This window comes from Mesocricetus auratus, unplaced genomic scaffold, assembly GCF_017639785.1.
Source record: "Mesocricetus auratus isolate SY011 unplaced genomic scaffold, BCM_Maur_2.0 Super-Scaffold_6730, whole genome shotgun sequence".
NCBI classification, from domain to species: Eukaryota; Metazoa; Chordata; class Mammalia; order Rodentia; family Cricetidae; genus Mesocricetus; species Mesocricetus auratus.
In genome coordinates, this window is record NW_024429184.1 from 41303508 (window position 1) to 41326520 (window position 23013).

Consider the following 23013-nt stretch of genomic DNA (forward strand, 5'->3'; position numbering starts at 1 on the left):
GCCTGGACACCCTGAGGTTCATCTCCACTATGAGCAAAGGATAACAGGGGCATCGAAAACCTAAAAACCTGTCAGAGTACAGAGTCCAGGAAAGCACAGCAGCAAAGGCAAGACAACATAAAGCAAAAACGAAAACCGTCTGGATAAAGTACAGGCTCCACTTAAGGGTAATCCGTCAGTATTTATTACCTGTAACAAATGTGTCACACTAACTGAAAAGCCAACAAGGGAAGAGGTACTCAGGGCTCAGGGCCCCAGTGAGAAGCTTTAGTGGGGAAAAGTACTAGCCATCCTTGGGACCAACACAGTGGAAGGAGAGAACTTATGCCCAAGAGTTGTCCTCTAATCTCCATGTGTGCCCATATGCCCAAACATACACACACACACACACACACACACACACACACGCACGCACGCACGCACGCACACGCACACACACGCGCACACACACACTCGTGCGAAAAGAAAAATGCCTAAATTTTATTTACATAATGAACACACTACAAGGTAAATATGCATAAAATTAAGGAAAAATACACTGAAAACTGGTTAAGTCTTGAAAAAAAAATCCAGGTGGTAGTGGTACATGCCTTTAATCCCGGCATTTAGGAGTCAAAGGCAGGCAGATCTCTGAGTTTCAGGCCAGCACAGTCGACATAGTGAGTCCCAGGACAGCCAGGACTACAGAAAGAAATCCTGTCTTGATAAAAAGCAAACAAACAAGCCGGGCAGTGGTGGCTCACACCTTTAGTGCCAGCACTCAGGAGGCAGAGGCAGGCGGATCTCTGTGAGTCTGAAACCAGCTTGATCTACAGTTCCAGGACAGCCTCCAAAACCAGAGAAACCCTGTCTCGGAAAAACAACAACAAAAAAGACATGAGGGAAAAAAAAGTAATCAAAATGAATGCTGTGGTGATACTTTGTTTACGATCTAACAAATAAAGCTTGCCTGTAGGTCAGACTGCAAAGCTAGCCACACTAGTTAGTCACAGAGGTCAGGCAGTGGTGGTACAACTTTAATCCCAGCACTCGGGAGGCAGAGGCAGAAGGCTCTCTGTTAGTTCAAGGTCATACTGAACTACACAAAATCAATCCAGTCTAAAAGAGAAACAGAGCTCACACAAAAGTGATCTCAGCACTTGGGATCCCACACCTTTAATCCCAGCACTAGAGAGGAATGAATATAAGAGGAGACAGGAGCTCAGTGCAGCTGAGGTTTGGTGGAGACAGATGCTGTGTGGAGATGCAGTCTGGGGACAGGATCGCTCCTGTCTGAGCATTGCCAGAGGTGAGAGCTCTCTAGTGGCGGGCCACTTTACTTCTCTGATCTTCAGCTTTAACCCCAATATCTGTCTCTGGGTTTTTATTATTAATACCAATTAGAATTTATGCTATATCATGTACTAATATCTAAAAACACACTCATTCTGAATTACTATTGATATATTTTTCCTTTCAAGAATAACTGACACATATACTATAAACTACAGTCCTTTACATATTATATATATTTCAGTGAGTTTTGAGGGTTATGACTTAGAAGGATGCCCATGAAACTATTTGCATGGAATCCTTCCTGATGAAGCAGCACAGGACACACCAGGACTCTGCACACAGGAGGACACATCCCACCACAGCTGGGAAGTAAGGTGCCAAATTCATGAGACCCACTGCTCTGGGACTGAACGGCAGACAACTTTGGGGAAATCAACTTTTTGATTTATTAGATTAGTTGGTTTAGTACAGTGTTAGTTGTTACCTAGAGTGAGCAATGCCCAGGCTTAATCCCTAGCACTGAAAGGCAAACAAAGCTCAGTGTTTGCAAATGTTACTATTTATCGTGCAAAATACATATCTCTAGATAAAAAATAACCATAGTCTAAATATTTTAAAACTATTCAATAAATCAACGATTAGTGCCAGTATAATTGCTTTATGGTTTTAGTTTTCTTTTGTTGGTGATGGTGGCATCAGTAGTGGTGGTGGCCTTTTTGGGACAAGGTCTCACTTTGGCTGGCTTGGAACTCCTATAGAGATCCACCTGCTTCTGCTTCCTAGATGCTGGGATTATAGGTGTGAGTCACTGCGACCAGCCTTGATATAACTGTCTTACAATTTGGTTTTGGTGTGTTTTCGCTTTTTGACAGTATCATATGTAGATTAAGTAATTAGTGATTAGTATGTTTTTTGTTTTTTGGTTTTTTTTGTTTGTTTGTTTTTGGTTTTTTTCCTGAGACAGGGTTTCTTTGCATTGTTTTGGAGGCTGTCCTGGCACTCGCTCTGTAGACCAGGCTGACCTCAAACTCACAGAGAGCCGCCTGCCTCTGCCTCCCGAGTCCTGGGACTAAAGGCATGCACCACCAACGCCCAGCTAGTATGTTCTAAGAGCACAGCAAATACCAGTCATTATTATTGTGCTAAGTAAGTGTACTTTCATAAATATATAAAGCAACTGAAGCAATGACAGCCTAGTATCTAACCCTAAAAAAAATAAAAAATAAAAAAAATAAACTAGAGAGTGGTAGGGCACACCTTTAATCTCAGCACTTGGGAGACAGAGGCAGGCGGATCTCTGTGAGTTCAAGGCTAGCCTGGTCTGCAGAACGAATTCTAGGATAGTCAAGACTATGCAGAGAAACTGTGACTCAAAAATCAGACAAAGTAAATGAATAAAATAATAAAAATTCAATTTGAAGATGACAGTGCATGCTCATTATTCCAGCAATAAGAAAGTTAAGGCAGGCAAAGCACAAATTCAAAGCCAGTCTGGGCTATAGATGGGTTCTAGGCTGCTGTGGGATACCTAGCTAGCCTGTCTTCTAAATAAGTAAATAAACAACAAAGGATAGGACTTTCAATTAAGTTGTCAGTCATAAACTAGCATAATTAGATAATCTTTCAATTGTAAAAGCACTGATCAAGTGTAGAAAATAAAAATATTTATAATTTTATAATTATAGGATCAGTAATACAGATGACAGTTTTTGTTGTTGTTTCTTAACATTTCAATTGTTTACTTATTTTTTTATTTGTATGTGTATATATATGCTACCATGTGCATGTGGAGGCCAGAGGACATTTTTTTTTTCTCCCGAAACAGGGTTTCTCTGTGGCTTTGGAGGCTGTCCTGGAACTCGCTCTGTAGACCAGGCTGGCCTCGAACTCACAGAGATCCGCCTGCCTCTGCCTCCCGAGTGCTGGGATTAAAGGCGTGTGCCACCAACGCCTGGCGCCAGAGGACATTTAAAGAAGCTGTTTTTGTCAGTCAGAAATAATAATTAATGAGCCTTTTCTAATAAAATGAAAAAACCTCAAGGGCTGGAGAGATGGCTTAGAGGTTAAGAGCACTGACTGAGTTCAATTCCCAGCAACCACATGGTGGCTCACAACCATCTGTAATGAGATCTGGTGCCCTCTTCTGGCCTGCATGCAGGCAGAACACTGTATACATAATAAATAAATCTTAAAAAAAAAAAACTCAAAATATCAACACCTTTCAAGAAAAGCTTTATTTCTCACTTCTATTATACATGGGTTCTTTTGTATTTGTTTTTGCTTTTCAAGACACAATTTCTCTGTGTAACCCTGGCTGTCCTGGAACTCACTCTGTAGATCAGGCTGGCCTCAAACTTACAGAGATCCACCTGTCTCGGCCTCCTGAGAGCTTGGATCAAAGGTGTGCGCTACCACTACAGGCAATGCATAACTCCAATTCAGGTTACTGCTTAATTCAAGACCTCAACAGTTTGTTCTTGATCTCCTTGTGTCTTCACAGTTGCAGATTCCATTCTCAGGGGATCTGACACACATTTCTAGCCTCAGCAGTCACAGGGCATGTATGAGGTTCACATACATACATGCAGACAAAACACTCATATACATAGATACTTATGTAAATTAAAAAAATAACTGCAACTACTCACAGCCACAGTATGTCTGCCACTGTATAATATGCTTGTGAGTTTGTGATTAGGTTACACTCTGCATTGCTTATCAGCTTTGAGCTCCCATCCTCCTTCCTTGGCCTCCTGGGTGCTAGGATTACAGGTGTGCACCACCATGCCAGCACCATGATTTATTTGAGCAAATACACAAAGACCCTTAACTTTCCATAGGGAGGAAGCAGTCTAAGAAAGCTGTTTGGCCCCTATGTGTAACATAGCTCTAACGCCCTCTTCAGGTAAGGAAGGTAAGAGGGAAGGGAAAGCCTCTGGGAGACAAGTCAAGGACCACAAGGAAAATGAACTTCAAGCAACTCCCAAAGAACAAAACGGGACACACACAAGATTTCCTACGTCAGGGAAGGAGATGTTGTGCTTAGCTCTGGACTGCTATGGCACATGTGATGGACAGTGGGAGACTGGTCCTTTCGAACAGAAGCATTTACAGGATCACACTAATTGTGTGTACTGAGAGGGGGCGTATACAGAAAGAATTAGCAAGGCAGGCCTGGGGCAGCACCACAGGACAGGACTGCTTACAAGGTAGGCTCTTGGCTGGCATCCGGGAACCATTCGTGATAAGTGTGGTTTACTGCGCCCACCTTATTTGTATAATATCATTTATGCTTTCTTCCAGTCTAAAATTTGATCAGATGATAGACAAAGGGTACCCACATGCCAACTCCCTTTAAAACTCCCTAAAAACCCTGAATGCTGTCTCTGAGTTTCATTCACTCTGAAAAAACTATGAATGCCACAACTTGAGGCCAAAGAGATAAAGAATGTCCTATATGACTCCACTTCACCAAGAGGGCCTCTGCCCTATGCTGATTTTGTGTTATTCACTCTACCAAATGAGTGCTTTAAGGACAATTATAAGATCTGTAAGTCCTTGAAGCAAACCACTGAACATAGCTGTTTTTGAGGACTGTGACATATTGCAGACAACTTGACTCTTTAGTTCTTAAGTCCAGAATGAGTCCTACCTGATGAAGAAAAGATATCTTGAATTTTAAAACTGATACTGTGACAAAATAAGATTGGATGCCTCCCTTAGTGCAGGGGAGGTTATGTTTTGTCTGGGAGAGTGGGGCAAATATTGACAAGGAAAAGGATAAAGTGTAGTAAGATGGTCTTAATATCCCAACCACTTTCTCCTTCCTTACAGAAAAATTACAGGGTGATGTAGCTCATCCATAGCATGAGCCACACGAACAAAGCCCCAGGCTTGACCTGAAATGTGATAAAGAGATGAATGGAGATAGACGATTATGTATTTGTACCCATGACCATGAGACTTCTGTGTTCAGTAGTCACGTATGCTTCCGTAACCCATTATCTGATAATCCCAGCACTAGGGAGGCAGAGGCAGGAGGATCTCTGTGAGTTCAAGACCAGCCTGGTCTACAAGAGCCAGTTCCAGGACAGCCTCCAAAGCCATAGAGAAAGCCTGTCTCAAAAAACCAAACCAAACCAAACAAACAAAAAACCCAAAAAACAAAACAAAATCCATTATCTGGATTGAACAGGACTTGCTTGGACCACGACTAAAAGTACACATTACAGTGTGGGAGTCCAGCAGAACCCCCAAGGGGCACCTATGATTCTACATGCTCTGCTGCTCTTTTCCTCCATCCCCCACAAAAACATGCCCCCAATAGGGGCTGTTCCTTCCTGCTACATGAAGTCAAACCAGCCAACCTGTGACTAAAACAAGTAACATAACTCAGAAATGTTTGTTATATCATGGCCACAACACAGACCATAAACAAGATATAAATGTTTAGTGTAAAGTGACACAGTTTTGAGGCTATTCTATAGCAAACTTGATTATGTCAACCATAAATTTAATCTCAAAATATCTTGGATGGTAGAGTCCTTGCCTAGCACAAGTCCTAGGTTTAGTTCTCAACACCTCAAAACACAAAAAGCAAAAGAAACAATGTTTGAAAGCACACACACTTAAATGATGGAAGCACACATTCTCCAGCTGGGGTACTACCACACAGGCAACCCCCAGATTCATATGACTTACATTTTGGCGCTCTTTCAGGAACTGGGGTGCTGCTGATCTTCTTTGCTCTGGTTTCTTGACTCCCCGCAGTCTTTGGCTTTTTCCTTTGGCGGAGCTCTACGGATGATCCTTAAGACATTGAAGACATTATTGCAGTGTGCGCATCAATCTTCGGTACCTCCAATGGATCAACTTCGCTACGTGATAAGCAAAGATTACCTACATGGCCAGAGCCCAGCAGAAGCCCCCCACGCCCTGTCTCTACTGAGCTTCCTTGTTGATAAAACCACAAATGGCACAACTATGATACTGAAGGAATCAAATATAATGTCTATGACACTATAAAGAGAAAATTTTGAGTCATGTGACTAAAACAAGTCATGAGATCCATTAGTGCCAGAAGAAACTTTTCCTATCTGCGCCTCTTCCTCCAACTGTCTTTAGCATACACAAACGGAAGCAACAACAAAGATATCTTCCCTACTACCACTACCACTCACGCTTTGAGAGTCCAATTGATAAAAGCTTCCAAATTCTTCTGCTGAAATGATGCTCTTTTATAATGTTCCAAAATAAGTAATTTTTCCCCCAAAGAATTGAGGGGTATTTTTCACCTTACCATGTCAGCTACCGAGATTATCAACTCCATCATTTGTAGGTTAACAATTTTTGATCAAAATACAATGTCTTAGCCATAAAATTAGGCTTTTCTTTTTCTGTTCTCTCTTCTTTTTAAAGGCAAACTCTTGAGTGGCCTCAAGCTCCGGGTCCTCCTGCCTCAGCCTTCTGAATGCTGGGATTACAGGCATGCAGCATGGCTTTTCTTTCCAGGATTTGGGACAGGACAAAGTTTCCCGCGCACTCCAGGCAAACGCTCTACTGTCAAGCTATTACCCAGCCACACAAGCTCCACAGCACAGTCCTGGAAGCATTGCAGACTCCCACAGAGATGACAAATGTAGGTGTTTGTTTTCTGTCCCCTCACACTTATTCAAAGAGCTTGGGAAAACACCCTATCAAATGCTCACCTGTGCCATCTCTAATTTTTACAAAAGGCAATGCAAAGTTACTAAACCAGAAAGTCAAATTCCAAATTAAAAAATAAGAGACTCCAGCCGGGCGGTGGTGGCGCACGCCTTTAATCCCAGCACTCGGGAGGCAGAGGCAGGCGGATCTCTGTGAGTTCGAGGCCAGCCTGGTCTACAAAGTGAGTTCCAGGACAGCCTCCAAAGCTACAGAGAAACCCTGTCTCGAAAAAACCAAAAAAAAAAAAAAAAAAAAAAAAAAAGAGACTCCAAATTAAACAGGAATTTGACATAGATAACATAGCTTTTTCCTTTCCAAAAATTATCTGTGAGCTAATAACTACTAAAAGACTAAAATGCCCCTGTCAAGTTAATAATGTGGCCCAGGTTTTATTTCTCTTCCTTTATCACAGTCCTATTAAGCTATAAAATGTGAGACTAAGGAATGGAATCAGTATCAATGAGAATGGGCTGCTCTCATCAAATAGACAACTCTTTAGCTTTACTGTGAAAACTGGTAAAACAAATATATTCTGAAACTGTAGTAACAAGTAACAAGAAAGATTCATTCTCAGTCTAATTCTCACCTATATTTATGGCACAATTCCTAACCACATTCTACATTCCCACACTGTACTCCTCACTCCTCAACAATAAAACACTGCCTCTGCACAGAGACCATCACAGAAAACCACAACCAATCAAAATGCAAAGCTGGGGAGCCAGGCCCAATTGATACATCTACAGAACAACTCCCACACCTAAATATATCTACAGAACAACTCCCATGCCTAAGGTTCACTGGACATTGTGGAAGAGGGGTGGAAAGACTGTAAGAGTCAGAGGATAAAGAAGATCAAAGAGGATCCAAGTACCTGTAAATAAGTCAAAAGCTAGAAATAGTTCCTGGATTCAAATAAACTTATAGAGATTGGCCTAATTTTAGCATAACAAATAGAAAATATGTAAACAGAAAGCACTCAGGGCAATACCTGCATGTTTGCTGTAAATATGATCATCACCAGTATCATTACAAAAAATATTATTCATTCTCTGTCTTATAGCCCAGCACCTAAAAGAGTAGAGGCCTAGTCATGGAATTAAGCATTTGTTGAAGGAAACAACATATTTTAATAAAACAGTCACCCGCTAATTTTTCCAAATAAAACACATTGGTTTTTAGATTACCTATAATTCAACAACCAAAAATCATCTGCTAGTTTATAGTCAAATACTTTTACAAAATGACATAGTCTTTTAACAAGTTCGACATCATTGCTATTAAACATAATTGCATCTTAAATGTCATTTTTCATATTTACAATATCAAGTTTTGGTAGTGTGTATTATTTTTTTCCGAATGTGCTTACAAGGGCATGCAAACTGGTTTGTCAACCTTTCCACACAGACTTGTAGCTAACCACGAAAAATAAAATTTACAAAAAAAATTGTTTTCAAATGTTATCACACTGCAACCACAGGTAAAACTAAGGAAGCAAAGGAAATACATTCTTCCTTACAAACCACCTGTTTTTGAGGCTGTTTTTAGGAAGTATCTTAAGCGAGGATGAATTTTAACGCGGAGAACTGCAGGAGAAGGAATGGTTAAATCCTGACCTCAGGAACAGGATCAAGTCCCAGTCAGCACCACAGTTCTCAGAATCTCTTGAAAAATGGCTTTCCATTGAATTCTGCCAACTCCCTTCTTATACTCTCGAATCAACGGCTTCAATCTAAATTCTATGAACTAACGATCACATTCACAACTCTACTGTGTAAGATAAAAAACTTTTCCAGCAGGATGCAGCATCTAACTGCTCAGCCAAGCGAGGGAGATCTAAGAGCTCAGTGGTGCCTACCGGTACCATGAAGTTACTGTGCCACAAATACTTTTTAAAGCTACGCATCGCTGGCTGCTTGGTTCCTTTCCGCTTCCTAGTTTTCTCTCACCGTGGACATCCTCTCTGGATAAATACTGCTGGGTAAAAAAAAATTCACTTTCTTGATATTGACCCTGTGGGGCATGCAGAGCTCTGTCTAGCCCATCAGTTTTAACCCTAGGGGTGCTTTTTGGCCTCCTCATCTCCTAAAACCGCTTGAACGCCCCTGCACTTAGCGATTCGTCATATCTCACAGCACAAGTGAACTCGGCCAGGTTCTGCGCATCCATCCCAGATCCCTGCCTCAGTTTCTCCCGCGGGGCGCGAGCCCTCGCACTCTGCACCCCAAGCTCCCAGCGCACATCCGAACCTCGTCCGGCTTTCCAGCTCCGAGCAACTCCCCACCAGCTTCCTCTTGATGACTCCCAACTTTAAGCCCCACCTTGGCGTCCCGCTTCGGGAGACAAAACTTTGGGCCATTTTCCCCGCGCGCCCGATTCCCCCTGCAAACTCAGGGGCGCGCGCCCCCGCCCGCCCTGCTCCCCGCGGCCCGCAGCCAGGCCCCGGCTCCCCTCCCGAGCCCGCCGCGGCAGTTGGCGCGCTGCACGCCGCGGCCGTCACCTTCTTCCTTCGCCATCGTCTCCGCGAAGGCGCGGGTGGCCCGCCGGCTGCCGAGCGGCCCAGAGTCTCCCAAAACCCCGCGTCTGCCCAGCCCAGGCCGCCCCGGCCCGCTCCCGGCTGCCGCGCCCCCACTTCCTGACCCGCCCCCCTCCGGTGTCGCCGCCAACTGTGTCCCCCAGGCGCGCCAGGAACCAGAGTGCAGGGAGCGGAGGCCGGCCGGAGCGTTTCGCCAGCGCGCCTGGGCCGAGCCCACCACCCGGGCCGGAGTCCGCCGAGCTCCAGGGGGTGGCGAGGCTGGTGCTCCCGCGGCCGCCCCCTCTCCTCACAGGAAGGCAGGAGCCGGAGCGAGCTTTTCGTGACGTGGCATTGGACTCGGGAAGTCACACACTATTGTCCAGATGCAGTCCCCATAACCGGCCCATTTCGCAAACAGAAAACTGAGGTTCGGTCGCAGAGCAAGCCACCGCTAGCAAGAGCTAGAACTGGAACCTCGGACCCGATGGACTGTTAGCGCCTGCGTGTTCTCACGATGGTCTCAAAGCCAGGCAAAACGTTCTCGACAGGGTCTTTGGCTTGGTAGGATTTTGTTTGTTTGTTTGTTTGAGGGCTGGATCTCCGCATGGCCCAGGCTGTTCCTCACTTGCCTCAGGTTCCCGACTACCATGGCAGTAGTGATCCACTGTTTGGCTTCCTAGGCACTTGACAGCTACAGAAAAGCTTTTACCAGATTATTCTCTATTGTAATCCCAGAACCTCACAGATAGAGGCAAGGTCAAACGCAGCTACATTTGCAAGCTAAACTATTATCACATAAAAAAGGAAACACACAAGAAAGCAATGTGTCAGTCATCAAAATTGGCGTCAACAAAACACATCTCAGTGTTCTGTAAGAAAGCACATTAGTACTTTTGTCTGTTATGAAGGAATGCATGAAGATTATTCCATAACAGTACTGAGCATGTCTCATATTGCATACAGTGCGCTGAATAACACTGGCAAGTTTTAAGAAGAACCTGCTAGATCTCTGTGAGTTCGAGACCAGCCTGGACTACTCGGGAGGCAGAGGCTGGCGGATCTTTGTGAGTTCGAGACCAGCCTGGTCTACAAGAGCTAGTTCCAGGACAGCCTCCAAAGCCACAGAGAAACCCTGTCTCGAAAAAACCAAAAAAAAAAAAAGAAGAAGAAGAAGAACCTGCTAACCAAATTTTGATTGTAAAAAAAAAAAAATAGGAGAGAACTGGAACTGGAGAGATGACTCAAAGTTTAAGAGCTTTGGCTCTTCTTCCAGAGGACCTGAGTTCAATTCCCAGCAACCATATGGTGGCTCACAGCCATCTGTAATGAGATCTGGCGCCCTCTTCTGGCCTGCGGGCAAACAGACAGGCGCTGTATACATATATAAATATAGACAGATAAATCAATCAATCAAATAATCTAAATGATGTTTTAGGCCTGGCAGTGGTGGCACATGCCTTTAGTCCTAGTACTTAGGAGACAGAGGCGGGCAGATCTCTGTGAATTCAAAACCAGCCTGGTTTACAACAGCTAGTTCCAGGACAGCCTCCAAAGCCACAGAGAAACGCTGCCTCAAAAAACCAACAATAAATAAATAATGTTTTAAAAAATAGGAGAAAATTGTTATTTCAAATGAAATAAAACTTGTTTCGTTCTTTTTCATGTTGTTGGACCTAATGAGAACAGTACAGACTTTGTGGAAACTTATGTAGAATTTTCCTGAAAATAAGCATCCTGAAAGATATACAGTTGTTTCAAAAAGGCACACATTTTGCCATTGAGCCCTAAAGCCTCCAAATATACTAAAAGTAGAATATCGTTTTTTTGAAAGAATGTGTGTTGTCTGTCTGTGTAAGTCTTAGCTGAACCTGCAGGAGCTGGTTTTCTTTTGATATGATAAATGAAGATGATTTCTGAGATAGCTATCTTGAAATTAATCATGTACTGTTATTGGTTGTTTTTTGTTTTTTTTGGGTTTTTTTTTTTTTTTTGGTTTTTCGAGACAGGGTTTCTCTGTGGCTTTGGAGGCTGTCCTGGAACTAGCTCTTGTAGACCAGGCTGGTCTCGAACTCACAAAGACCCGCCAGCCTCTGCCTCCCGAGTGCTGGGATTAAAGGCGTGCGCCACCAATGCCCGGCCTTGTTTTTTTTTTTTTTTTTTCTTTTCTTTTGAGATTGATTTATTATGCATACAGTGTTCTGCCTGCATGTATGCCCGCAGGCCAGGAGAAGGCACCAGATCTCATTACAGATGGTTGTGAGCCACCATGTGGTAGCTAGGAATTGAACTCAGGACCTCTGGAAGAGCAGCCAGTGCTCTTAACCTTTGAGTTAACACCCAAAGGTGTTTTTCCTTTCTTTTTCTTCTTTCCTCTTTTGGAGGGCCCACCACACAGCTTCCAAGTACATATATGGAGGCTTATTCATTCCTATAAATGCTGGGTCTTAGTTTGGCTTGTTTCTTGCTAGCATTCCTTAAATTATCCCGTGTACCTTTTTTTTTTGTTTGTTTTTGTGTTTTTTTCGAGACAGGGTTTCTCTGTATTGTTTTGGAGGCTATCCTGGAACTCACTCTGTAGACCAGGCTGGCCTCGAACTCACAGAGATCCGCCTGCCTCTGCCTCCCGAGTGCTGGGATTAAAGGCGTGTGCCACCAACACCCGGCTTTCCCGTGTACCTTTTGCTTCTGGGCTTTTCCTTTTCTCACTCCGTACATCTTACTTTCGCTCTTAGTCCATGGCTGACTGTGTGGCTGGTCCCTGATCCTCTTGCTCCTTTATCCTCTCTTCCCAGATTTTTCCTTCTATTTATTCTCTTCTGCCTGCCAGCCACACCTATCTGTTCTCTTGCCTCGCTTTTGACTGTTCAGCTCTTTATTAGACCAATCAGGTGTTTTAGACAGGCAAAGTAACACAGCTTCAGAGTTAAGCAAATGCAACATAAAAGAATACAACACATCTTTACATCATTGAACAGATATTCCATAGCATAAACAAATATAACACATCTTAAAATAATATTCCACAACAATATACTTTCTATATGCCAAACACAATCTATTGCCAAGATACTAGAAAAATATAAAAGTCCACAAGAACTTATCTTCTTGAAATCAGAGTTACATCCAAAATTTATTTTAAGGGTCAACAAACTGGTTCCACAGGTAAGAGCATTTGCTGCCAAGTCTAATGGCTTGAGTTCAATTCCAAGGATATACAAGGTGGAGTAAGAAAACTGACTCCCACAGTCTGTCCTGATCCCCATGTATGTGCTGTAGTGCATATACCCCCACACACATGCACATGCTTATACAGAGAAAAATAGGTATAATCCTGAACAAAATGCATTTGGGGGCTGGAGAGATGGCTGAGGCGTTGAGAACACTGGCTATTCTTCAAGAGGATCTGGAATCTGTTCCCAGAATCTACATGATGGCTTCCTGCAGTCCCAGGAGTTCTAACACATTCCTTTGGCCTCTGTGGGCACCAGGAATACACGTGGTAAACACACATACCTGGAAGCAAAACCACTCATACACATAGAGTGAAATAATAACAAAAATTGTTTCAAACATATGCTTCTAACCAAGGCTTCACTTGATTAATAATACATGATTAGTATGAAATGTGTTGTGGTTTGCTGTTGTTGGTTTTTTTTTTTTTTTTTTTTGGTTTTTGGAGACAGGGTTTCTCTGTAGCTTTGGAGGCTGTCCTGGAACTCGCTTGGTAGACCAGGCTGGCCTCGAACTCACAGAGATCCGCCTGCCTCTGCCTCCCGAGTGCTGGCATTAAAGGCGTGCGCCACCAACGCCCGGCATGTGTTGTGGTTTGTAAGAAAATGACTTGTATCAGGCTTTTTCTTTTAGGACCAACAGTCAGCTCCCAAACCATGACATGAGGCTTATTGTTAGTTATGAATGCTTGGGCTTATCTTAGCTCTTATTTTATACTGCTTGTCTCTATGCTTTGCCTTGGGGCTTTTTATCCTTTGGTATATCTTTTGTTTTTGTTTTTCGAGGCAGAGTTTCTCTGTGTAGCTTTGGAGCCTGTCCTGGAATTAGCTGTTGTAAATCAGGCTGGTCTGGAACTCACAGAGATCCACCTGCCTCTGCCTCCCAAGTGCTGTGAGTAAAGGCGTGCGCCACCACCACCAGGCTCCTTCTGCATATCTTACTTTCACTGATTCTTGTGTCTGTTGGTCCAGCTGGCAGTGGCCCAGCTTCTGGCTCCAGGCATCTCCCTTCCTTCCTGGGCTGCCTATCTCCCTCCCCTCCCTTTTCTTCTTCCTCTGTTCTTCCGAGCATAGATTTCTCCTCCTATTTATTCTCTCTCTGCTAGCACCACCTATCCTCTCCTGCCTGTTCAGCTTTTATTAGACCAATCAGATGCCTTAGGCAGGCAAGGTGAAACAAATGAAGTATATCTTTACATAATTAAACATACATCCTTGTATGCTTAACAAATGCAGTATAAACAAATGTAATATATTTACACAGTTAAAGCTATATTCTGCAGCATAAACAAAGGTAACACATCTTTTCCCAGTTAAAATAATATTCCACAACAATGGCTCCCAAAGGGTGTGACACTATTAGGAAGCATGGCCTTGTTACAGGAATTGTGTCACTTTTGCTCAAGCTTCCCTCACTGTGACTGTCAGTTGACGTCATGTTCCCTGTGAGCCAAGGTAGCAGTCTCAGCTTCAGCACCACATCTGCCTATATGCCACCATGCTTCCCATCATGATGATAGTAGACTGAACCTCTAAAACTGTGACCCACCCAATTAAATGTTTCCTTTTTGTTTGCTTGTGTTGTTTAGCTCTGGCTGTCCTGAGACTCACTAGGCCTCAAAATCCCAAGATCCGCCTGCTTCTGCCTCCTGAGTGCTGCGATTAAAGGCATGAGCCACCACTGCCCAGCTAAATGTTTTCTTTATAAGAGTTACCATGGCGCCGGGCATTGGTGGCACATGCCTTTAGTCCCAGTACTCGGAAGGCAGAGACAGGAAGATCACTGTGAGTTCGAAGCCATCCTGGTCTACAGAGGGAGTTCCAGGACAGGCCCCAAAGCTACACAGAAAAACCCTGTCTCGAAAAACCAAAAAGAAAAAAAAAAAAAATGTAGTGGATGCCTTGGGACAAGTTATGGATGATTGTGGGCCACCATGGGAATGCTGGGAATCCATCCTGGGTCCTCTGTAGCAGCAGAAAGTGTTCTAAACTGATATACCATCTCTCCAGCCCTTTATCAAAGTATCTTTGAGCTGGTAGGATTAAACATCTTAAAACGTTTTGAAATACAGATTTTCCTAGTCAAAACTCTTCTAGAAAGAAATTTTTCAACTGGTTATGTGAAATAATGTTCACATATATTTCCAAAAGATTATTGACACCAAACAGTTTAGCATCAAAACTTTCCCAGGTGAGACAGGCATAGTGGTACATGCCAGAAGCAAGAGGATAAGGAGTTCAAGGCCAATCACAGCTACACAGTGAGTCTAAGTTTTCTGTAGGCTATGTGAGGCCATGCCTCTAAGGGAAGAAATAGAAAAACAAAAAACAAACAAACCAAGAACAGGACCAGCCAGATGGCTCAGTGAGTTAAAGAGCGTGCGGTTAAACCTGACAACCCGATGAGATGTCTAAGGTGGCACCATCTTGTCCTAACTCTGTTTTGTATCTGCCTGGACCTGTCTCAGCCTTCTACACCCCCACAGCCACATCTTCCTTGGCAATGCTTTGGTACTGCTTGGGACCCTGACCATGTATTAATCAAAGTAACGGACGTCTGTGCAAGCTAAAATATATATCTAAAATAACCAAAGGAAGTATAAATAAAAAATAATTGTCATTCAGTGTCTAGAAAATACTGATAAGCACTGCAAGAAAACAGATATTGCTAGGCCACCCCAAATCTCTCACTGATATACATCCCCAAGCATAAGTAATTATGGTTTTTGTCTTCAAAAACACTGTAACTACCAGGTAGTGATGACACATACCTTTAGTTCCAGCACTCGGGAGGCAGAGGCAGGTGGATCTCTGTGAGTTCAAGATCAGACTTGTCTACAGAGCAAGTTTCAGGACAGCCTCCAAAGCCACAGAGAAACCCTGTCTCGGAAAAACCAAAAAACACCACTGTAGCCATGCTGGGAGGTGATGGTGCCTGCCTTTAATCCCAGCACTCAGGAGGCAGAGGCAGAGGCGGGAGGAGGTTAGAGTTCAGCCTGGTCTACATCCTCCTCTCTTCCTGACCCCCTTCCCGGAGCCTTCCCTCAACGCCCCCTCCATCCACTCCTTGGACACCTTTCAGAAAAGGGCAGCCCTCCCTTGGGATTCAACAAAGTATGGCACATCAAGGTGAGGCAGGACCACGCTCCTCCCCCCTGCATCATGGTTGGGCTAGGCATTTTTCCAAAAGCACAGGACACTCTTCCATTGGTGATGGGAGTGCAAACTTGTACAGACACTTTGGAAATCAGTATGGCAGTTTCTCAGACAACTGGGAATGAATCTACCTCAACACCTAGCTATACCAATCTTGGGCATATACCCAAAGGATACACAATCATACCACAAGGACATTTGCTCATCCATGTTTATAGCAACTTTATTTGTAATAACCAGAACCTGGAAACAACCTAGATGACCCTCAACTGAAGAATGGATAAAGAAAATGTGGTATATTTACACAATGGAGTATTGCTCAGCTATAAAGAAAAAAAAAACAAGCAAAGACTGGTGGTGGTGGTGCATGCCTTTAATACCAGTGCTTGGGAGGCAGAGGCAGGCAGATCTCTGTGAGTTTGAGACTAGCCTGGTCTACAGAATGAGCTCCAGGACATCCAGGGCTACACAGAGAAACCCTGTCTTGAAATGTCAAAAAATATAGCAAACAAAAAATCCCAGTTGCCAGCACCTTTCCCCACTAAGCAGTTTGGATGGTCCCACCTGCTTTTCCAGACAGGAAGCACAGCTGAGAGTAAGCACTGGAGAAACCAGGCTGTCGTCACAGGGGACCACGTTCTTCACCTAAGGAAAGGAATGATGTCTGGTCACCTGGAATGCCAGTGGAAGTGGTCAAACACCAAGTGATCCTTTACTATCCTATTAGAAGCCAACCTCCACCTGAATCCCCCAATATCCTGAGCATTGTTGCGGCCCTAATCCTGTGAATAGAACCTATCCCTATGGAAGAGGCCCCATGTACTCTGCAACCTCCATCAATAGGATCCATCTTTATGCTTATTACAAATCCTCTAGGCCCTGGGCCTGAGCTCTGTTTATCAGCCAATAGAATTGTTGCAAAGGTTACTTGTTTTGCTACTTTGCTGGGAAGTTTCTATGTAGCTATGCCTAGCCTAAACTGTGTTCTAATAATTGTCACCTTGAAATCTTCTCTCAAAGTTTTACTGTGTTGGGATGTGTAAGCAGGATAAGCCATGATGGCATCAGACTCTCTAGAGAAAGCTAGATCATGTCTTCAATGTTCCTTCCCTGCTGGTGGTGATACCTGAAGGGACCCCACAGCAACTGGCACTTGGAGACGTGAAGTTCACTGATTAGTCCAAGCTGGCTGGCCAGCGAATTCCAGGAATCCACCTGTCTTGCCTACCCACTGCTGGAACAGCAACAAGTGTCACCATGGCCTGCTTTTTGCATGAATCTTGGCTTCAACTCACATCTTCATGTCATCTGCTCAGTCCCTTTGTTCTGCTTTTTGTTTTCTTGTTAGCTTGGGCAGATCTGCATACAGGAACTGAGATGACCCACTAGAAGATAAAAGTGTTAATTGGTCTCTGACATCTAGGTACATGGAAAGGACAGATTAATTTTTTTTTTAAGATTTTGAGTCATGTAAACATGGCCTCCATTCTTTTTTTTCCTCAAGATTTATTTATTATGTATATAGTGTCCTGTCTGCATGTATGCCCACAGCCCAGAAGAGGGCACCAGATCTCATTACAAGATGGTTGTGAGCCACAGTGTGGTTGCTGGGAATTGAACTCAGGACCACTGGAAGAGCAGTCAGTGCTTTTAACCTCTGAGCCATCTCTCCAGCCCCAGGTTAAATTCTTTTACATCTTAAAAATGGAAAGGCACCGGGCAGTGGTGGTGCATGCCTTTAATTCTGGCACTTGGGAGTCTACCTCCACAGAAGGCAGATCTGAGGTCAGCCTGGTTCCAGGATAGCCTGGTCTCCCCATAAACCTCTTGCATTGGATCTGTTGCATGGTATGATCTCTTAGAAACATACATGTAGCCCAACTGATTAATCCTAACATTGGAGACCAATTAATCACACTTCAAATTGTATTTCTGTGTATGTAACACACACACACACACACAGAGCTTGTGATTTGGAAAATATTTTTTCTACCAAAATTAGGGATTATCATAGAAATCATTTATGTGTAACAGTTGAAACTACCATGACTTTTCTTCTTAAATTGATTATTCAGATTATGCAAAGCATGATTGTTGGCATTCTGGCATTATGCTGACCCTGTCCCCTGACGACCAGCAGAGCACACACACTGGCATTCAGGTAGATACTTAGGCAGCTCAAAGGGCCCTGTGTTTCAAGGCTACTCCATGTCTACATCATGTGTTTTGTGACTGTGTAAGGACTCTGTGCACATGTGCAAGTTTCCCCTTTTAAGCAAGCGCCTCCCACCCTCTCTTCTATCCCTGTTCCCACCACAGCCATAAGTGAAGAAAAATAACATTTTGGTGCCATGACTTGGATTCACACCGAGGTTGCTTGGGATCCTCCTTCCCTCAAATACCAGGACCTAAAAAAGAAATTCATTTTTTTCTTAAACTTAACCTTGTCCTCTGCTCTGCCAACATCTTGCCAGGTCTAAGAGGCACCAGAGAGTTCCATACAGCTGGACTGTGATGAAACAATCAGCTACCCCAGGACATGGCAGGTTTCTCAGGTCCCCTGAAGATGGTCAACGCCCCCCAGGTCAGCAGGAAGTAATCTTGACAACTCCATGCCACGCCTAACCTGCCACACCTAACTCCTCATCTTTTTAATAATAAGTAAAGGTGGGTATGTAAGGATTCAGGCATTATGTTGGCCTGCCCTTGTCACCTGGCAGAATGCACTCAGGCAGTACTCTGGTCAGCCTAGGGTTCCATGGGTACTAGCGTGCACTCAGGTGCAAAGGACCCTTTAAAAGACAGACCCGCCCACTTACACTCTATTGCCAGCTCTTCTCTCTGCTCTCCTCTTTCTGCTCTCTTCTCTTTCCTGGGACAGACAGGACTTCCTGTCTCCCTCTTCTGTCCTCTCTGTGTCTCTGTGTCTCTTTACAGCATTTCTCTTCCCCCTCCCTTCCCTTTCTAATAAAACTTCTCACGTAAGCTCTGTCTGCCTGGCGTGTTTGTCCCTCTGCCTCGGTCACCCTCGCCTGCCATGGAATTAGCCAAGGTCCCCACTCAGGGTTCCTGTCGAGCCTTATACCAACAATGGTGGTAACATACCCTTAATCCTACCACTTGAGGAGGCAAAAGTACATGAATCTCTGAGTTCAGGCCAGCCTGGTCTACACAGAGAGCTCCACAGATCAGCCAGTCTACATAGTGAGGTCCAGGCTAGCCAAGTGAGAACCTGTCTAAATGCTTTGTTTTTGCTTTTGTCCCCATCAGTTAGTACAGAATTTCATGGCCTCGTCCATCTCCATTCCGTGAGCCTTGCATCCGATTCAGCTTTCCTTGCTTCTTGCATTCCTTTGTGTCAGCCCCGCTCTATGTAGAAACGCATAATGCCTGGGACCCAGAGATTCTCGTTCTCCCTGCCTCCCACCACACTGTCTCACCCCTAGTTCTATGGCAGACCGCTTCCAGGGGTGCATTTTCATCTGGCCTCCATTTACTTGGGACTCCTTTGAAGCTTGTGGGTGGATCCAGGTTTCCTCCTTCCTATGGACCCTCTCAGAACTCCCTTCTAGCTATTTCCATTCCTTTATATCAGCTGCCAATACCCAGGAACACTTTCTACTTGGATCCCCATTGGACACAGGACCTGAACTCAAGCAGAAATTGGCAAAAGCCTAGATGCTCATCAACATATAAGTGAATAAAGAAAATGTGGTACATTTACACACTGGAATATTATTCAGCAGTTAAAAAGGAAATTAAACCATGAAAATTGGAGGCAAATGGATGGAGCTAGAAAAAAACAGCATCCTGAGTGAAGTAACCTAGACCTCAAAAGACACATTTGCTCTGCACTCTCCTGTATATGGATATGGAGCTTTTAGCCTTTGATCCGTATAACCAGAGGTTAGTATAGAGTAAAGGACTAGGTGGGGAGGAAGAGGAGTCTCTCAAGGAAGGAAATGGGAACAGTTTCAAATGCAGGCAGGGAGCCGGGCAGTGGTGACTCACGTCTTTAATCCCAGCACTTGGGAGGCAGAGACAGGTGGGTCTCTGTGAGTTGGAGGCCAGCCTGGTCTACTGGGTGGGTTCCAGGACAGCCTCCAAAGCTACAAAGAAACCCTTTTTCAAAAATAACCAAAACTGAGGCAGGGAGGAAACCACACTTAGAGAATATGGGGGGGGGCGACAATGACGGCAGCTCACACTGAGGGCCATATGAGGGTTATATGGAAACCTACTACAGTAGAAGTGTATTAAAATATATACAATCCGGGTGGCGATGGGACACGCCTTTCATCCCAGCATTCAGGAGGCAGAAGCAGGTGAATCTCTGAACTCAAAGTCAGCCTGGTTTGCAGAGCGAGTTCTAGAACAGCCAGGGCTGCACAAAGAAACTCCCATCCTTAACCAAGAACCACCCTTCCAACTGACATCTACTTGCATACAAACCACACTGAGGGGCAGGCCCCTCACCAGCAGCAGACAGCTTTTTTTTCTCTCATTTGTGTTTGGGCCTTGCTTTATTGTGGTTTCGCCTTTTGTTTTTTTGTTTGTTTGTTTGTTTTTTGATTTTTCGAGACAGGGTTTCTCTGTATTGTTTTGGAGGCTGTCCTGACACTCGCTCTGTAGACCAAGCTGGCCTCGAACTCACAGAGATCTGCCTGCCTCTGCCTCCCGAGTGCTGGCATTAAAGGCGTGCGCCACCAACGCCTGGCTTGGTTTCCCCTTTTGTATTGTTATGGGTTTTGTTTTTGTGTCTCTGTATATGTTTCTTGTGCTTTTTCTTTTTTAAAAAGTTTTATTTAAATTGGAAAAAAATCTTATTTTACTTGTCAATCCCTGTTCCCTCTCCTTCCCAACCTCCCATGCCCCGTGCTTTTTCTTTTTCTTTTTTTTTTTGGTTTTTCGAGACAGGGTTTCTCTGTAGCTTTGGAGGCTGTCCTGGAACTCACTTTGTAGACCAGGCTGGCCTCGAACTCACAGAGATCCGCCTGTCTCTGCCTCCCAAGTGCTGGGATTAAAGGCGTGCGCCACCGCCGCCCGGCTTGTGCTTTTTCATTTTTACCTGTTTGTTTTCTAAAGGAAAGATAGAAGATCCATGGACTATGATCTGGGAGATGAGGGAAGGGAAACCATGATCAGTAGATATTGTAAAAAAAAAGTATTTTTAATTAAAAAGTAGGACTTCATAACAGAAGTTTTAGCCAGGCACATGCCTGTAATTCCAGCTAATTGGGAGGCTCAAAGCGGGGAACTACTCGGTTGAACAATTTAGTGAAACCCTGTCTCAAAACAAAGAGCTGGATTGTAGATATGGTAGCACACTTGGTTGCCATGGATACAATTTCTACTAGTACCCACCCAGTCAGGTCCCTTAAATCCTGTTACCATCTTGGATGCGTACCTACTGCTGGGAGCTGGTTCCTGAGAGGCACGTAGCACTGCGTTCAGATGTCCGAAGAAACCAAATAAATGCATGAGGAAAATGTCACAACCAATTGCAAATGCAGGTGTTACAGATGTGCAGCCAGCTGAATATGTAGAGTGACTCCTTGAGTACCTAAAGGACCTAAAAACCACAGAAAAGACAGACTTCCCTATCCGCCGCCGCCACCACCACCACCTTCTCAAAAACAAAGAGTGCAACAATGAGATTAAGAAGGCCAGCTTGGTCTACAGAGCTAGTTCTAGGACAGCCAGGGCTACACAAAGAAATCCTGTCTCCAATTCCCATCAAGAATTATTATTATTGTATTGGAGATCAAACCCAGGGTACTGGGGCACGTACTCTATCACTGGAATATAACGTCAGTCCAAGATTACAAAACTAACAAACTGTGAGGCCCAACATTAAATGTTTTATTCTGTACGTTGTCTCTGCCATGATGTTCTGTCACAGCAATAGAAAAGTAGCTGAGCTATTCACTCAACTAGCACTTACTGTGTACCATACACGTCCTAGTCAAAGAATGTAGTGGGTAACATGAACTTCACTGTCATGTCTTAGCCTGATCCTAAAGTCCCAGCTGCGCAGGGCCCCTGGGGTCTAGGACTGAGGTTAATTCTTTGTTCCTCTAGCATGCCACGGCTGTGCAGGGCCACTGGGGTCCAGGACTGAGGTTAATTCTTTGTTCCTCTAGCATGCCACGGCTGTGCAGGGCCACTGGGGTCTAGGACTGAGGTTAATTCTTTGTTCCTCTAGCATGCCACGGCTGCGCAGGGCCCCTGGGGTCCAGGACTGAGGTTAATTCTTTGTTCCTCTAGCATGCCACGGCTGTGCAGGGCCCCTGGGGTCCAGGACTGAGGTTAATTCTTTGTTCCTCTAGCATGCCACGGCTGCGCAGGGCCACTGGGGTCTAGGACTGAGGTTAATTCTTTGTTCCTCTAGCATGCCACGGCTGGGAAAAGCAGGAAGACTAGAACCCTGCTAGGACATTAAGGTTTTATTTTTCAAAATACATTCTGGATCTCTATTTTATTTTTCTGAGACAGGGTTTTTCTGTGGCTTTAGAGGCTGTCCTGGACCAGCTCTTGTAGACCAGGCTGGCCTTGAACTCACAAAGATCCACCTGCCTGTGCCTTCAAAGTGCTGGAATTAAAGGTGTGCACCACCAACGCCTGGCTGAAATAGTTTCTTTTATGTCTTATGTGTGGGGGTGCTTGCCTGTATGTAAGTACGCCACATGTATGTAGTGCCCTCAGAGGCCAGAAGAGGGTGTCAGATCCACTGGAGGTGGAATTACATTGTTTGTGAGCTGCCAAGGGGAACTGAACCCAGACCCTCTGAAACAGCAGTAAATGCTCTTAACTGCTGAGCCATCTCTCATTTCTTATCCCATCACCCTCACTCAATTCCTTATCTTCCAAATAGGTCTTTAGCTTATTTACTTAGGTTCTTTGTGACAGGGTTCCACTGTGTAGCCCTGACTGTCCTGGAACTTACCCTGTAGGCCATGCTTGCCGCACCCGCTGCACAGCCTGTGTCCGAGAATGTGCAGAGGGTGTCGGGGATTGACAACACAGAGACTCGTTCAATGGTGTAAAGAAAACATTAAGCAGGCCCCAAAAAGGCTCAAGAAAACTTCCCAAGAAAGGCCTCCCTCCAGAAGAGTCTGCTCTCTCCTTACC

The 23013-nt window shown here is 44.4% G+C and overlaps 1 protein-coding gene across 2 annotated transcripts in view; it reads right to left on the bottom strand.

Moving 5' to 3' along the window:
- Positions 1–9824, bottom strand: part of Dpy19l4 (dpy-19 like 4) — a 55752-nt gene extending 45928 nt beyond the window's left edge. The window contains exons 1-3 of one of the 2 annotated variants that reach the window (XM_021224877.2): positions 9482–9824; positions 7973–8052; positions 5977–6084 (exon numbers count right to left, since the gene is read on the bottom strand). In XM_021224877.2, the coding sequence (XP_021080536.2) occupies positions 5977–6084; positions 7973–8030 (166 nt within the window). In that variant the 5' untranslated portion in view covers positions 8031–8052; positions 9482–9824. The remainder of the gene's footprint in view (positions 1–5976; positions 6085–7972; positions 8053–9481) is intronic. The other variant, XM_005066203.4, reaches the window with a different exon arrangement.
- Positions 9825–23013: the final 13189 nt, after the last annotated feature.